Below are 18,977 nucleotides of genomic sequence, written 5' to 3'. Positions count from 1 at the left end.
GAAAAAGAAATAAAAATAAGGCAGGTTTCAAGTTTCTCCTCAACAATGCTAAATGACAGATTTTTAGATGATGCTGTGTCCCACAATGCTAGATATATTTAAAGGCAATAAAAGGACAACTTCAGATATTTTCAAAAGGTATTATACCACTATACCTTGAATATTAACAAATTTTCTTGCTAATTAGAAGATGCACCAGAAGAAAACAATTCAAAACTGTAGTCAAGATGTAAACTGGCATTACTTATTGTCACCTAAATTATAACATCACCACTTATATTCATATCCAAGAATTATCCTATGCTTTACTTCTCCCTCCTGTCATACTCTTTCTCTCTAAAATTTTTCCTTTTCACCTTCTGGGGCATACATTCCATGGTAAACAAACATTTCTCTATCCTCATGTCTGAAGAGACACCTCACTCTTTCCACAAGAGCGCTCCCTCCTCTGCAGCTTCCTGGAATGGAAGGCTCATTGTCCCATGTGGTACCCACCAAAGATTGGGTTCTCCTGGCCCAACAATGTTAAGTGGGAAGTCCCTTCTCTTTTGCAGTATATGCTGCCTGCTTACGCTATTCAGCACTCTTCATTGTTACCATCTTTCTGCTCCTGATTACTCCACAGCCCGACTTAAGACCTTGGCACAGTCTCCCTTAACTTTTCAACAACTTGAATGAAACTCTGGCTTCATCTTCTTAATCCTCAGATAAATCATGCATGAAGTCTCATACTTCCTTGTCCTCCCTAACTCTAAAAAGCTTCACTTCCCTAATAATTAAGACACCCCAAAACTAAAGCTACCAACAGGACATTCTCATCATCGGGACTCATCCCACCTGTTTTTTTATCTCAACTATCACAATCCCCTGTCCTACATCTCTCATATTTTCACTGCACCAGCCTTCCAAAAGGTCTTTAGCTCTCTGATCTGCTTTTTTTTGTCTAATTGTTTTCCTATCTTTGCTCACTACCTTCTCATACTAGACCTTGTGCCTCGATCACTTGCATAAATTGCTCCCAAACGTCCTCAATTGCTGTGCTAAACTGTTATTTTGCCCTCCGCCCTTGCCGTGCCACAACCACAATTCTCAATCAGTCCCTCCAACTGTCTGCCCTGTTTGCTTCCCACTACTTCTGGCACTGTTGGAGAAATAGCACAACCGTGCTAATGGTTTCTATGTTTAACTCATGTCTTCAACTTCAGAGAGGCCCCAGAACTGCCTCATAGTCTTTTTTTTTTCCTTTTGTCATTTCTTGTTTTCTTCTCCTTGGTGACTTTTCACAATTGGCATCACTCACTCTAATCTCCCCTATCCAATACCCAATCCTGTTGTCCTCAGCAAACAATCTCACTTCTTTTTTTTTTAGTTTTTTAAATTATTATATATTTTTTTAAATTTACATCCAAGTTAGTTAGCATATAGTGCAACAATGATTTTAGAAGTAGATTCCTTAATGCCCCTTACCCATTTAGCGCATCCCCCCTCCCAAAACCCCTCCAGTAACCCTCTGTTTGTTCTCCATATTTAAGAGTCTTGTATGTTTTGTCCCCCTCCCTGTTCTTATATTATTTTTGCTTCCCTTCCCTTATGTTCATCTGTTTTGTATCTTAAAGTCCTCATATGAGTGAAGTCATATGATATTTGTCTTTCCCTGACTAATTTCGCTTACCATAATACCCTCTAGTTCCATCCATGTAGTTGCAAATGGCAAGATTTCATTCTTTTTGATTGCTAATACTCCCATCAAACAATCTCACTTCTTTTTTTTTTTTTTAAATTTTTCTTTTCCCCAGCGTTTTTATTTATTTTGGAGACAGAGAGAGACAGAGCATGAACGGGGGAGGGGCAGAGAGAGAAGGAGACACAGAATCGGAAACAGGCTCCAGGCTCCGAGCCATCAGCCCAGAGCCTGACGCAGGGCTCGAACTCCCGGACCGCGAGATCGTGACCTGGCTGAAGTCGGACGCTTAACCGACTGCGCCACCCAGGCGCCCCATCAATCTCACTTCTTAATAAAAAGACAAAATTTTAGGCATGAGACGTAATCCCACACTTGCTTCCCCCAGTCCATCTCCTACTTTACCTACAAATTTGACCACAATTTCTTCCATTGGTTATCATAGCTTGCATCATACTGAATGCCACTCTGTGAGTCCTGCCTTGACCTGTCCCCAGAGTTTTAGACTCATATCTAACTGCTTGCTGGAAATACCTACTAAAATGCCCCATGGGAAACTCAAAGTGATCAACAGGAAGTGGACTTATTATTGTCCTTCATAAATTTACTCCTGTGTTCCCATCTTGCTTTGTGAAATATGCACGTATGATATTACCCAAGTCAGTAAATTGGGGGTTATAAAAATCTCCTCCCCTCCTTCACCCTCTCCAAGCAGTACTTGTGCTGGTCGGAGTTCTAAGATGACTCCCATTATTTTTTGCCCCTGACATTATGCCCTATATAATTCCCTCCCCTTAAGTGTAGTAGATAGGACCTCTGACTTGCTTCAAACCAACAGAATATGGTAAAGATGATAGGATGTCAATGCTATGATTATGCTATATTATATATGCTCAGTAGACTTGAATAATAGAAAGTCCTTTGCTGATTTTAAGGAAGTCAGCTTCCATGATGTGAAAGCCACATGGCAAAGAACTGTGAATTGCATCTAGGAGTTGAGAGCAACCCGGGCTAAAATTCAGCAAGAAAACGGAAACCTCAGTCATACAGCCACAAGTAAATTAATGCTGCCAACAGTCTGAATGAATTTGGAAGCCAGATCTTTCTTATTCCAACCTCCAGATGAGAATGCAACCAGGCCAATATCTTAATTTCCAGCCTTGTGAGGTTAGACAGAGGATCTAGTTGCTCCAGGTATGGACTTCTGATCCACGGAAAGTATGAGATCCTAAATGTGTGATGATTAAAACCGTAGAGTTTAACATACTACTATCTCTCCAGATACTACAATTTATAAATGTGGGCTCATACGACCCCACTGGGCTCGTAAGTTTCATATAGTCTGCCTTTACATGATGAGTGCCAACTCTGCACCTACAAACCAAAGTTCATGCCTATATACCCATGCTACTTAAAATCTAAACCCAAGAAAGTGAGGCCAGGAAAAAGCAAGGATTCTCTTTTATATGCCAAAAGTTCAGATCCTAGTTTCCTATATAATGCAGATACTTCTGTATGGATAACTGATACCAGAGAGCTCTACATTTTTCAGAGGATACCCTATTCCCTACCCACTTGAGTGTGGCCTTGAAACATGGTCTCAAGAAGGTACCAGTATGAGAATATAGCCAAAGAAGACCAAAATCCTTTCATGGGATCTCATACAGCATGAAAAGGATGAGAGAAGTGAAGAAGATGTCATTCCAGGAAAACATGTGGAGTCATATCAAACAGATTTCCATGGGAATTAGGCAAGGAGTTGCCTACTGATGCAACAGGCATAGGGGATTTGGTTTCATAAGTAAATGGCAAACCAACAAGCCAGTACGTAGAAGAAAAAAAACTGTCGGACACATTCTATAAGCGAAGATCAAAGTCAAATCTACCCAGTTCTCTCAGTCAGTGCTTATTGGGGAGATGAGGCTATTGCAGACTTGGTAAGGTTGGTTCCCCAACGACCAGAGTAAATGAATCCACGTAAGGGTGAACTTACTACATAAGATAACAATGGGCGCCACGGGAAATAGAGAATAATCATTAGTTTGGACAAAGTGAAAGGTAACTTCGTAAAAATCTTTGTTTACCTTTCTACAGATAAGCTATAAGCCCTGAATTCAAATTCTTTATGAAAAGAAAGAAAAGTTAGTTTGAATTAATATGGAATGAAACCTTTTTGTGCAAATCTGAATCTTCTATTAAAATGGAATATACAGATTCTCATATCTTGAAGCATGATACATAGCATAATATATAACAATACGTTCAAATTCAAGAGTATCTTATGGAAAATTAAATTTTTTTCTTTTTTATTTAAGTATTATTAACATACAGGGCTGTAGTAGTTTCAGGTGTACAATATAATGATTCAACAATTCTATACATTACTTAGTGGTCATCAAGATAAATGTACTCTTGATCCTTTTTATCTTTTTCACCCCTCCCCCCCACCTCCCCTCTGGCAACCACTAGTGTGTTCTCTGCATTTAAGACTCTTTTTTGTCTTTTTTCATTTGTTCGTTAATTTTGTCTTTTAAATTCCATACATGAGTGAAACTTTAGCATATGGGTTAAGTTACAAATGAATACATGAAACCTTTAGTAACCATTTACATTTATCTTATAATCAGAAAGATTATTGTACATTTTTAATTAAATGCAACAAAATCAACTGTAAAATATATTTTTTTACTTACCTGCTATTTCACTTTCTGCCCAGAGAGCTGCAGATCCAGATAAAGTTCTTTGAAGCTGTCCGCGGTTTCCTTGTTTAGACTGAAGATGGTCAATGAGAAATGGGATTGGCTGGTCAGGTGTCTCAGTTATTAATTTGGTCATTAATTCCTGAAAGCAAAATACAGCATATATGTGTATCTAATAATAATTGTGAACACTTACATAGTACTTACTATTGCCAGCACTGCTCTACCTACTTTATATACACCAAATGATTTAATCCTAATGATAATCTTTTCAGGCGGGTACAAGCTATTGTCCTCCTTGTGAGGAAAGTGAAGTACAGAAGAGTAAACTATGTTACACAGCTAACACACACAAAGCCAAGAAATATTTACTTACATTTATTTTTCTTATTCTACTTGGCCAAAGAAATACTACAACTGTGATCTAAATTCTTTTAAAACTTATAGCCCAAGGGGCTCCTGGGTGGCTCAGTTGGTTGAGCATCCGACTTTGGCTCAGGTCATGATCTCCTGGTTTGTTACTTCGAGCCCCGCATTGGGCTGTCTGCTGACAGCTCAGAGCCTGGAGTCTGCTTCTGATTCTGTGTCCCCCTCTCTCTCTTCCCTTCCCCTGCTCGCATTCTGCCTCTCAAAAATAAAGAAACATAATAAAAAACCAATTTTTTAAATTATAGCCCAAGAATTTTAAACTTCAGATTACTATTTTGAGAAATACATTACAAACTAAACTTTTGGTAGACTTCACCATATACCTTATATACAAACGTTATTTTTTCCTTCTTAACCATATCCCAAAATGAAAAAAAAAATTCGTTGGAATGAACATTAGAAGCAAGTTAACAAGCCACCGACTCACAGAAACCAAAAAATGTCTTAAACTAGTCTCCAAACAATATTTACTTTTTCCCAAAGCCCTGATGGGTAATCATTCTTCTTTTTTTTAGTGAGTTAAGCAATGGAGATTTCTCTACTTGCTGAAGCAGGCTGTTCCATTTTGGGGTAGCTATAATGATGCCTTAAATTGGGCAGAAAGCTGCCGAAGGGTGATATCTATACATTGTTTTTTTTTCTAGTCAGGAACATCAAAGAGCAAGCTCCAATTTGTGGTCAATTAAACTGTTCTCATAAGAACAGCTGCCAAGCCACGTGGATATCTTTTGTGCTGTGTAACTAGGTTTGTGAATTTATATGCACCATTGTACATTCACATCAGTCACGTTTCACCTTGCTAGTTTTAGCCCAGAATTCTAGTCTGTCAATTATTATTTTCAGTTTAGATTCTGTGAGAAACAGTGGTCTTATGAGTGGGCCAGAAAATCAGATATTAGGAGTACTAACAGAAGGGATACTGGAAATTCCCCATCCCATTGTCTTTTTTTGTTGGTGGCCTATTTCTTCTGCCTTGAATGCTCTTCTCTCAGATGTTCAGGTGCCTGGCTTGTCATCATTTGTCTCTAATGATATCTTCTTAAGAGAAGCTTACCCTAACCCATCTTCATAAGTCTTTATCACTTCATTATCTTATTTTCTTCCTATCATTTAGCACTCTCCAGAATCATCTCATTTAATATTTGTTCATCTTTTTGTGCCTGCCTCTGCTCATCCTCTACCGCAGAACTGAAAGCATGAGAGTAGAGAGATCTCTACTCTCTCCCTAGAGCCTAGAACTCTACAGAGCTCATAGCTGGTACTGAATGAATGAATGAATAAATGAAAAAATGAATTCTTAGTTTACTGACCCCAGGTACATAATAGTAATTAAAGTCTCTTTTTGTTCTCATTAACAACAATTAAAGCATGCATAGATTTCTTAGCTCAGCAGAAAACACTCTTCAAATTTCCTATACAAGAAACTGCTGTCATGATATCTCTGGGATATTTGTTCACATTGCCAACAATGTAGGAACACACTGATTTACCCGAGTAGAGGCTAAATGGACCTTGTAGATGACAAGATTCCAAGGTGATCTCAGAGACATGGATAAAATAATTCACGGTATCTCAAAAACGTGCAGATTGAACATAGAGTTGGAGCTAAAAAGAGCAAAGGATTTCTACCACAAAAATACTATGTAGCAAAATATTTAACAGACAACTGTGATTTTTTTTTTTTATATGCTGAAAAAGTAAGCAAGCAACCAGTTGGCACAGGTCTTCTTTATTTCTTTTATTTAAGATCTCTATTATTAATTATAACTAAAGAGGTCATTCCTATACTGTGGTTAAAGCAATGCAGGGTTCATTTAAACCCCAATTATACATCAGTGGAATGTAATTTAAAATATTTTGAATCTGCTTCTATAGATGTATCATATTCTATTTAAATACATCATACATTACAAATAATGAAAAAGAAATAGAAGAACCAACTGGATTACTCTTGTCACAGAAGGCCTGGGCACTCAGATAAAGCAAAATCAGGTCAGATAATAAAGCTTTAAAGCCACAGTAATTTCGAATCTGAAACCTCTGAAGATCTCATGCACTCCTTTTTACCTTTCAACTTAGATGGAAAGTTTCTGTGTCTATTTTCCTACTTTTAAAATAAAATAAAGTGTTCCTATATTGTCTTTAGAAGATGGGTCATACAGTCTTAATAAGCCAAGTAATTATTGTTAAATTTAAAAAATATCACTAGTCTCGTAACTAATTTTGGATAACCTTGTATTCCATTAATGAATATATAGTAAAGACACAGGATAAATTTAGTCATAAACAAAATGAAAATAGTTAATGTTTGCAATAGGGTATGTTGAGTACCTTGGCTGGACAATAGTCTGGCTTTAGATTCTTGTATTTATAAAAGGAATTATCCTCCCACTCAATCCATGTATCCACCAACAAAGAACAAGAATAATTTTGAGCACTTGAACTGGATAGAAACCTCTCTTCTCAGACCTGAAAATTTAAATCCTTGTATTTGCAAAGATGCTCTGGCAACAAAAAGGTTGATCACCACCATGATCCCCTCCACCCAAGATTTATATATAAAGAGAACAGAGGGGCACACAGATTGAAGAAAAGAGAAAGGAGTCGTGCACCTGATGTCAGGCTGGAGATAGAAACCCGACTGCAGAAAAGTTTCACAAGGATTATTCACACAAGGAAGAAGCAATTCCAGAACAGCAATCGGTGTCAGGTTAGGGTTAGGGTTAGGGTTAGGCTGAACACGAGGAGGAAATGTTCTGTGCTTCCAGCGGGGGTACGGGGGGATGGGGGCTTAGCTACAATTCTTACCATCAGTACAAGAGCTGTGACATGAAATTCCCTGGGTGCTAGAACCTGAACGAGATGGAGATGTTGCGCCTGGCTGTCCGCACTACAGTGGCCACCCGTGAGCCGTGCTGGGTGGCGGCCAAGAGAGCCTGCAGTGCGAGCTCCTACAAGGCAGGCGGGCACACTGCGCTCCCTCGAAGCTTCGCGCTCTACCTCGATGGAGGCCCGGCGCAGGCGCAGATCCAGACACACCCCAGCACGCACCTTCCAACGAGCTGGCGTCGAGGGCGTACCCACCCGCCGACCCAGGAGCCCTAACCGCGTGCGAGCTCCTAGGGGGCAGAGTCCTTGGGTAACTGGATGCCTTTACTGCCTGGGGATGCAATCATCTTCGCAACTGCCCCAAGGAGAGCCACTGACACCGCTTTTTGGGGGGAGGCACCCCAAACTTGTCCTGGGATGCAAGCTTCCTGGAAGGCCGGAAATCAGGGCACACCCTGAAGACGCCTCACCACCACCATCCCGTCCTGTAGCCCCAGAGCTGGCTGCAGGGTGTCAGGATATCCCTGTGTCTCCGGAGCCTCGCCCCTTGCCAGAAACCTACCCCTCCTGCCCCGCCCAACAAACATACCGCGAGCCTCCACCCTCAGAGCCTATGGGGATGCTGGAACCACACCGTGGAGTTGCTCCCCAGCTCTGAGGACAATGCACCGGGCCCCGACTTCCAGCTCAATGACAAAAGCCCTCCTTAGAGCTCAGGCCGACAGCTCAATGGCTGCCCTGAACTTGGAAAAGATTTGGAGAGGGCATGCCTTCGCCTCTTCTACTAATGGCCTTGCCTGCCCCTTTTTCACCCAGGAATCCCGCCTATAGTGTGGGGCGTCCTCCTAATTTGCTGCTTCAGAGATTTTCAAGTCTTCCTTTAGCCAAGGATCCCTGGGAAATGTTGGTTGTGGGCACATAAAAATTGAAATAACAACAGAAGTGGTAATAGCACTCCTGCCCTGGAACAAAAACATTTGTGGAAATTTTAGTCTAAGGACCTGGGGATTAATAAAATATAGGTATTAATTTTGATGTGATCTATTTGCACTCACAGGCTTAGTTAAATTTGAGGCATTCAAGTTACAAACAGAATGTATTAACTGTCACCAATGGAGGATTTCATTCATACTTAACTAATATCAATAATATTACTAATGTAAACGAAATGCAAAAGACACAGGATAAGGTAATGATTACACACCAAAGCTTTGAAATCAGATGGACACTTTAAGTCATCTTCTACTTATTAGCTGTTTGACTTTGGGTAAGACCATCACTTTAACATTCAATACTTCATCTACTAATTGTAAATGATAATACATACTACCTAGATCATAGAGTTGCCAAGAGGATTAAATAAAATGATTGCAAAGCATTCATAAAATGCTTGGGATATATGTAGCCTACACTGATAGGCTGGAAACTGTCTCCCAGAATCTCCTTTATATGATCTGGGTTAAAGTTTCCTAGTGTGAGGAATTCATAGGAGACTTGGGGAATAGGAGAGAGAAGCAGAAGAAATTATTCTCCAGAGTTAAATGCAAGCATATGTGGGGCAGATGAGAGATTCACAGAAGTTTCCCAGCAAGTTTGTAGAAACCACTGCAGACTGGGATCACTCTGGAAGCTCCCAAAGATACTGGAGAACTGCAGCAGCTTCCAGGCGAGCATTTGAGAGCCACGTGCTTCTGTGTTCCAGGCAGAGATCTTCAGGGTCACCGCCTCCTGCCTTTGGTGAAAGCCGCACAACCTTCAGCAGCATTTCCCTGGCCTCTGTGCCCCCCCTTCTAACTCACCATCACACAAACCCTGTAAGACCCAGATACATAGAGTGGCTTCTGTTTTCCTGACTGAACCCTTAATGATCCACCCAAAAGATGTATTAGCTAATATTTTCACATTTATGATTACTTTGATCTATTTGCATCATAATATTTTATATGTTTATATGTTATTACTACTACTATGATTACCACTTCTATCACATTTTTATAGCATACATTTTTGATGCTATATATGCATATTGCATCTTTTTATTGGCTTTATTTTTCTGGTTATGAAACTAATAGATGTCCTCTTAATATAGTTTATTATCAACTACAGTCTTTAACTTCATGAATATACTATATATTGAAACAGTCCCCTGCATTAATAGCTGTTTCCTTGTTAATTACAATTTCGTTACTGGTACCAATTCAAATACACTAATTTTAAAAATATACATAGGAAGACAACGTTCTTTTAAAAAAATTTTAAAAACTACAGAACATAGATCATTAAGCAATTACTGGATGCAAACAAGTAAAGACAAATGGAATCCAGGGCTATTATAACTAATAATAAGACAACTGTGTACTATATATAACATTATCAAAATTAACGAGCTGGAAAATGAATACTAATGATGACTGTCTCAAAACACTATTTATTTTAATGTCCAAGCAAAATCATGAGTGAGGAGGTAGCTCATCACAGAGTCATTATTAAAACTGGAATAGTAATCAGCTAATAGTAGAAATTATTTTAATAAAAGATCATTTCATTTAATGAAAGCTGTGGGATCCCTTGGTCAAAAAACAAACAGAAAAGCACATATGTACACACAAACACCAAATTTAACATAACATTACATAATATTTTGTTTATCCATTCATGGGTTTCACTGACTCCAAATTAAGAATCCTTGCTCTGGGTCCCAGAGTATACAGACAGTATGGCATTCTGCCCCAAAATTACTTTACTTAATTACTTCCTTGGGATTAAGTTACATTTTATTTCATTACCCTAACAGGTAAGTACTACTTTTGTTCCTCTTAACCTCAGGAGAAAGTTATAGAGAAACAAATCCATTTCTAAAATCTAGCTTTCTCATTATATAGTCCTTTTGTTAAATCAGTAAATATGCAGGACATTATACTCCATTATGGAGGTGGTGTCAATCAGATATATTTTTTACTCAACACCCATAAATATTTTAAATATTAATTCTATATGGAACATTATTATATGTAGAATGTTATTTTAGTTCGAAACTGTTTTAGGATCTGATGGTTGAATTAAGTCTAAATCTGCACGTTTCAATTTTTTTCTTTTTAATTAGATCTTATTAAAATTTGCATTTGAAATCTCAACCTTTTGAACACCGACTCCACCCCCCTACCCAACTAATGTCATATATAGGCAGGTAATGGACACTGGGCTACCAAAAAATTCATGAGAGAATGTCCACTTAAAATTCAGTTGTCCCAGAAACACTTTTCTGAAACATTTTAAATTGATGTCACCATTCCTAGTTGATCAAATCCCATTTGGTTTCCACCCACACCGGAACCCATGCTTTCCTTTCTCTCCTTCATTTTATCTGAATGGAAGTAGAACAAGGAGGGTTTTGTTTTGTTTTGTTTTGTTTTGTTTTGTTTTTTTCCCCTGCCTCGTTACACCTTTAATGCAATGTTATGAGTTTTGCCTTTGGCCAGGAAGAAGTTCCAATGCAGCATCTAGGGATCCATGCACAAGTGAGAAGGGGACAAGCAACTGTTTCATGTTTTTCTGTCAAACCCTTCTATTCATAGAACTCGAATTATCTGCTGGTCATTCAACCTTCTTCTACCTCAGAACCATGCCCACACCTGCCCTAAACTCACTTCCCTCATTCCCAATCAAAACCAAGATTTCATTGGAACAATGATCTCAAGAGAAAAGGAAAAAAGTGAATAGCAGTGATTAAACTATCATGTATTGAATCCAATATGTACAAGTGTCAGGTATTTTACGTAATCATTCACTATAAATTAAAGGCTTGTATACAAGATGCACAACGCAACTAGTGTACGTTCACTTTTACAAAGGTGTTTGTTAAATCCTTGCGTATTTCTGGTTACCTGCCCCTCATCAACAACCCACCAATGCAAACCAACACACACACACACACACACACACACACACACACACACACACACACACACAACAATACAGGACTAGGAAAAAGAAAATCTGTATTCCTATTTTAAAAGGCTCTTGTCCCTTTTTAAATATAAGTTAATATACAATTAGGTTTATAATACTCATTTATAATAAGTAATAAAAGGCATCTAATTAGCCTTGTTGTGTATTATGGAATATAATCTAGATAATCTAGGGAAAGTAAAAAGTAAGTTGTTTTATAATCCTTTTCATAATATAGGCAAATAAGTAAATCTAACCAGTGGAACTATCGAATGATGACAAGTGATGAAATATTTTGTCTAATGTCTACTAATCTTTCCTCTAATACACAAGTTTCCTTTCAGATTAAATTATTGAGTATTTAGTATCTACTTTGAGAAAATCTTCATATAAAAGTACAAGCTTATAATTAAATTTCCAGGAAAATATCAAGGTTCCAAGTGAAAAATATTAATACCACATGGAAATATTTTCAGTTAGGGTATTATATTGTTCAACATAAACATCTATCAAAGCAACTTATTTGGTGTTAGGTAGGAATTTCTAGAGTCTCACTTGAAAATACCACTGTAGGAGTAAAATATAGGGATACTCAGCAGAAATAATAAAGCACTTCCAAACTCAAAGAAATTAATTAAATCAACCCATGATGGAAGTAGCAGATGTATGTATGTACGTACGTATGTATGTATGTATGTATGTATGTATGTATATACATATGATAAGAAGAAGGATGTCTCTCAGTTGAGTATGAATTTACTTGTTTTAGCCTTTCATCATTTGTAAAGAATATGTAACGAAAACAGAGTCTTCAGCATGACAGAATAATGAGGAAATTTAATAGTACGTGTCCATTACTTTCTCTTACAACTAATCATCTAAGGAAAGGATGTACACATTTCTGTCTCTATGGCAAGCATAACTTTAAATTGTTGATGGATAGGTTGGACTATCATAGGTGAACACTGCTACGTAGTTAAGTCCTAACTCTATTCTAGCACCCTAAGAGTCATAAATTAAGTGGCCTATTTCTAGAACTTACATTTTTCTTTCATTAATCTATTTGCCAAACTTCACCATCATTACAATATCTTAATAGCTATACAATAAATTCTGATAGCTTGAGGAAAAATTCATCCGATCTTGTATCACTCACTTTTCTATTTATTTTGTCAAGATTGTTCATTTTTCTCCTTTGGATTAACAAAAATTCATTCAACTTTTCCTCATGCTAATCTGAAAGTCTTACACACCTTTAATATTCTTTTTGTGACTTTCCAGAGATGATAAATTAATACTGACTTAGCCGCATTAAGTCATTGGTCCTTTCCCCTCATCTCAGATTTTGTAAGGAACTTAGAATACTTTGATTCCATTTATCACCCCTGGCATTAGCATACATTTGTATGTATCCACATATTTACTATTTTTATTGCTATATTTCTTCCTTCATCTCCAACCATCCATCTGGGATCATTCTCAGCAACATAAGGAATACCTTTTATTTTAGTAGTGCCAAATTCTGTGGAGTTTTTTTGTACCAGCCATCTTTTTTTTTAGACCTAAAGATATTTTCACTGAATCTAACTATATATTGGGATTACTTTCTTTCCATTTTCTCTTGTTTCCATTATTATTTTTGAGAATTCAGCCACATTTCTTTAAAGAAAATGTGAATTTTCTAAGGATGCTTTTAATATTTCCTCTTTTCATTACTTATTTGCAGTTTTTAGGAGTATATTTTGAAATTACTATAAATTCATAGGAAGTTGCAAAGATATGTACAAAAAGGTTCATGCACCATTCATCCAGCTTGCCGCAATGTTAACATCATGCTAAACTATAGTATAATATCAAAACTAGGAAATTGACATTGGTACAATCTGTAGAACTTATTTACATTCCCCAGTTTACATGCATGTGTGTGTGTGTATGTGTGTAGCTCTACACAATCTTACCACATGTGGAGATGGTTAACTGCACCATCATCACAAGACTCCTTCTTGCTATCACTTTATACTCATACCCTCCCACTCCCATGATCCATACCTAAGCCCTGGCGACCACATTCTATTCTCCATTTCTACAATTCTGTTGTTTCACAATGTTATATAAAAGGGATCATGAAGTATATATCATTTTGAAATTGACTTTTACACTCAACACAATTTCCTTGAGACTCATTCAAGTTATATTGATAAGCACAAGAATAAACAATAGTTTATTCTTTTTTATTGTTGAGTGTTATTTCCAAGATGTGGATGTACTATAGTGTATTTAACCATTCAGTAATAACTATCAATAATCATTGAAGGACATTTGGTTAGTTCCACATTTTAAGTATTATGAATAATGTTACCATGAACATGCATGTATAGGCTTTTGTGTGAGCATACATTTTCATTTCTCTGGGACAAATGCTTAAGAATACAATTGTTGAGTTGTAATGCTAAGGTCATTCTTACTTTTAAAAGGAACTTATAAGCCTTTTTTGGAGTATTTTACATTCACACCAGCAATAAATGAGTAATTCTAAACATTCTTATAGGTTTATAATGATACCTCATTGTTGTTTTAATTGCACGGTGGCTGTACCAGTTTACTTCCCACCAACAGTGTAAAAGGGCTCCCTTTTCTTCACATGCTCACTAATACTTAATATCTCTCTTGTCTTTTGACAATAGCCATTCTAGCAGGTGTGAGGTGATAACTCATTATGGGTTTCGTTTGCATTTCCCTGATGGTTAATAACACTGAACAGCTTTTTATGTATCCTTTGTCCATTTGTATGTTGTTGGGTTTTTTTTGTAAAAATGTCTCTTCAGGTCATCTATTTTTTATCATATTATTATTATTATTTTGCTATTGAGTTGTATGAGTTTCTTATATTGTGGATATTAATTCTTTATCAGCTATCTAGTTTGCAAACATTTTTTCCCATTCCATAGGTTGCCTTTTCATTTTGTTGATTATTTCTTTTGCTGTGCAGAACTTTTTAGTTTGAAGTAGACCCAATTTTTTATTTTTGCTTTAACTGCTTGTGCTTTTGGTTTTATATACAAAAATTGTTGCCAAGACTGATGTCAAGGAGCTTTTCCTTTGTTTTTCTTCTAGGACTCTTACAACTTCAAACCTTACGATTAAATTTTTAATCCATTTAAGTTAAAGTTTATGAGTGGTGAAAGACAAGGGTCCAATTGTACTCCTTTTCCGTATGAATAACCAGTTTTCCTAACACTATTTATTGAAAAGACTATCATTTCTCCATTGAGTATTCTTGGCTCCCTTATCAAATATTAGTTAACCATATATGCATGGATTTATTTCTGGGCTCTCTATTCTATTCCATTGATTTAGTGTCTGTTTTCATGCCAATACTACATTGTTTTGATTTCTATAGCTTTGTAGTCTAATTTGAAATCAGGAATTGTAATACCTACAGCTGTGCTCTTCTTACTCAAGATTGCTTTATCCATTTCAGGTTTCTTGTGGTTTCATGCAAATTGTAGCATTTTTTTCCATTTCTGTGAAAAATGACATTGGAATTTTGATAGGGATTGTACTGAATCTATTGAGGTTTTGAATAGTGCAGACATTTTAACAATATTAATTCTTATAATCCATGAACATGGGATATGTTTCCATTTATTTGTGTTTTCTTCAGTTTCTTTCATCCAAGTCTTATAGTTTTCAGTGTACAGATCTTTCACTGGGTTAAGTTATTGCTATATATTTTACTTTAGAGTTATTGTAAAGGAGATTATTTTATTTCTTTTCCCAATAGTTCATTGTTGGTGTATAGAAATGCAACTGATTTTTATATTGATTTGTATCCTGAAATTGTACTGAGTTCATTTATTAACTCCAACAGGTTTTTGGTGCAGTTTTTAGGATTTTTTATACATAATATTATGTCATCTGCAAATAGAGACAATTTTACTTCTTTCTTTCTGATTTGGAAGTCTTTTATTTCTTTTTCTTGACTAACTGTTCTAGCTAGGACTTTCAGTACTGTATTCAACAGGAGTGATGAGTGTGGTCACCCTTATCTTGTTCCTGATTTTAGAGAAAAATCAGGAACTGATTTCACCACTGAGTATAATGTTAGCTGTGGAATTGTCATACATAGTCCTTAGTTTATTGTATGTTCCTTCTATACCCCATTTGTTGGAAGTTTTTTACCATGAAAGTTGAATTTCATCAAATGTTTTTCCTGCCTCTATTGGGAGTATCATGTGATTTTCCCCCCTTCATCTGTTAATGGGGTATATCATGTTTATTGGTCTGCATATGTTAAACCAACCTTGCAACTCAGGGATAAATCCCACTTGATCATGGTTTATAATCTTTCCAATGTGTTGTCAAAATTCAGTTTTCTAGTAATCTGTTGACAATTTTTGCATCTATATTTATCAAGTATATTGGCTTGCAGTTTTCTTATAGGGTCCTTATCTGGGTTTGGTATTAGGGTAATGCTGGCCTCGTAAAATGAGTTTGGGAGTGTTCCCTCCCCTTCAATTTTTGAAAGAGTTTGAGAAGAACTGTCATTAATTCTTTAAAAAAATTTTTTAATGTTTATTTTTGAGAGAGAGAGAGACAGAGGGACAGAGAGTGAACGGGGGAGGGGTAGAGAGAGAGTGAGACACAGAATCCGAAACAGGCTCCAGGCTCCGAGCTGTCAGCACAGAGCCCAACACGGGCTGGACTCACAAACAGCGAGACTATGACCTGAGACCATGACCTGAGCCGAAGTCGGAGCTTAACTGACTAAGCCACCCAGGCACCCCAGCATTAATTCTTTAAATGTTTGCTAAAAATCACCAGCATCTTCGGGTGCCTGGTGGCTCATTCGGTTGAGCATCCGACTCGCTTTCAGTTCCGGTCATGATCTCGTGTTTCGTGGGTTCCAGCCCCACATCAGGCTCTAAGCTGACAGCAGGGAGCCTGCTTGGGTTTCTCTGTCCCTCTCTCTCTGTCCCTCCCCTGCTCTGTCTCTCTCAAAATAAGTAAATAAACTTTAAAAAAATTTTTAACCACCAGCATCTCTTTCATTTGTAATTCTTATTATTGAGTCCTCTCTCTTTTCTTCCCTTGGTTAATCTAGCTAAAGGTTTGTCAATTGTGTTTATCTTTTCAAAAAACCAGCTCTTCATTTCATTGATCTTTTTCTATTGTCTTTCTAATCTCTATTTATTTCTCTTCCAATCTTTATTTCTTCTGCTAACTTTGGGTTTAGTTTGCTCTTTTTTTTCCTAACTTTTGTAGTGTAGGTTGTTTGACATTTTTCTTTTCTCTTAACATAGTCATTTATCATCCCTTCACTTTCAGCCTATGTGTGTTCTTAAAACTAAAGTGATTCTTCCATAAGCACCATATTGTTAGATCTTGTTTTTAATCCATTCAGGCACTCTGTCTTTTGACTGGAGAATTTAGTCCATTTAAATTTGAAGTAATTATAGGTAAGTAAGGATTTATTATTACCATTTCATTAATTGTTTTCTGACTTTTTCTTGTTCCTTCCTTCCTTCCTTCTCTCTTGTTTTTCTTTGTGATTTATTTTGCATAGCAATATAAATTCCTTTCTCTATAGATATCTTATAGACATTACAGTCTACTTTAAGCTGATAACAAGCAACCTTCAATGCATTAAAAAACTCTATGCTTTTTTAAATAATTTTTTTAAATTTATTTTTGAAGGAGACAGAGATACAGAGCATGAGCAGGGGAGGAACAGAGAGAGAGGGAGACACAGAATCCGAATCAGGCTCCAGGCTCCAAGCTGTCAGTACAGAGCCCGATGCAGGGCTCGAACCCATGAACTGTGAGATCATGACCTGAGCCAAAGTCGGACGCTTAACTGGCTGAACCACCCAGGTGCCCCAAAAAACTCTATGCCTTTAAAAAAAAGTCTACACTTTTACTTCACCTCACCCACATTCTATCTTAATGGATGTCACACTTTACACCTTTTTTTCTTTTACTAGAGATAAAGCGTATTTTTCAAATCACCATTATAGTTTTAGGGTATTCTGGATTTGACTATATATTTACTTTTACAAATGAGTTTTACACTTGTATTTGTATTCATATTGTTACTTAGCATCCTTTCATTTCAGCTTGAGGAACTCCCTTTAGCAATTCTTGTAACAATGGTCTAGTGGTGATGAACTCCCTCAGTTTTTGTCTGGAAATGTCTTTACCTCTCCATGTCTAAAGGATAGTTTTGTCAGGTATAGTATTCTTCATTGGAAGGCTTTTTTTTTCCTTTCAGCACTGTGAATACATCATCCTTTCTCTCTTGGCCTGAAAAATTTCTATAGAGAAAGCTGCTGATAGCCTTGTAAGTGTTCACTTGTCTGTAATGAGTTATCTCTTGAGGTTTCAAAGTTCTTTTGTATTTGACACTTAACATTTTGATTATAATGTGTCTCAGAGTAATCTGCTTTGGTATGATCTTGCTTGGGATCCTTTGAGCTTCCTATACCTGAGTGTTCATATCTGTCCCAAGATTTGGAAAGTTTTCAACTATTATTTCTTATAACAAGCTTTCTTCCCTTGTCTCCATGATGTGACTATTTGTTCACTTTTTGGTCCTATAATTCATGTAGGCTTTCTTAACTCCTTTTCATTCTCTCTTCTTTTTGTTTCCAGTTCTGTCATTATATTTTTCATCTTCAGGATGTCTGTTTGTTTTTTTTATGTCCCTTTTTATTAAACTTCTCATATTGTTCATGCACTATTTTCCCATTTTTTTAAGTTGTCTATTTGTGTTCTCTTGCATTTGATTGAGTTTAATTGAAATATTATTTTGAATTTTTTAGTCAAATAACAGATCTCCATTTCACTGGGATAAGCTATTGGAGCTTTATTGGTTTTCTTCAATTGTGTCACATCTGCCCAATTCTTCATGATTCAAGTAGCCTTGCATTGGTGTCTGTTTATCTGAAGGAGCAAACACCTCTTCCAATCTTTAAAGACTGGTTTTGCACTTTCTTACACCATTCACAAAAATAAACTCAAAATGTCTGAAAGACCTGAATGTGAGACAGGAAACCATCAAAACCCTAGAGGAGAAGGCAAGAAAAAAACCTCTCTGACTTCAGCCACACCAATTTCTTACTTGACACATCTCCAAAGGCAAGGGAATTAAAAGCAAAAATGAACTACTGGGACCTCATCAAGATAAGAAGCTTCTGCACTGCAAAGGAAACAATCAACAAAACTAAAAGGCAACCAACAGAATGGGAAAAGATATTTGCAAATGACATATCGGACAAAGGGCTAGTATCCAAAATCTATAAAGAACTCACCAAACTCCACACCCAAGAAACAAATAATCCAGTGAAGAAATGGGCAGAAGACATGAATAGACACTTTTCAAAGAAGACATC

The 18,977-nt window shown here is 36.8% G+C and overlaps 1 protein-coding gene across 1 annotated transcript in view; it reads right to left on the bottom strand.

Moving 5' to 3' along the window:
* CF2H8orf34 (chromosome F2 C8orf34 homolog) overlaps nucleotides 1-18,977 on the bottom strand; it is a 402,422-nt gene that overhangs the window by 317,907 nt on the left and 65,538 nt on the right. The window contains 1 exon segment of the mRNA XM_047842390.1: nucleotides 4,375-4,522. Within this exon segment, the coding sequence (XP_047698346.1) occupies nucleotides 4,375-4,522 (148 nt within the window).

Source organism: Prionailurus viverrinus, chromosome F2, assembly GCF_022837055.1.
Source record: "Prionailurus viverrinus isolate Anna chromosome F2, UM_Priviv_1.0, whole genome shotgun sequence".
Classification (NCBI taxonomy): domain Eukaryota; kingdom Metazoa; phylum Chordata; class Mammalia; order Carnivora; family Felidae; genus Prionailurus; species Prionailurus viverrinus.
Note: the sequence above shows the minus strand (reverse complement) of the source record. Positions and strands in the feature narration are given on the sequence as shown.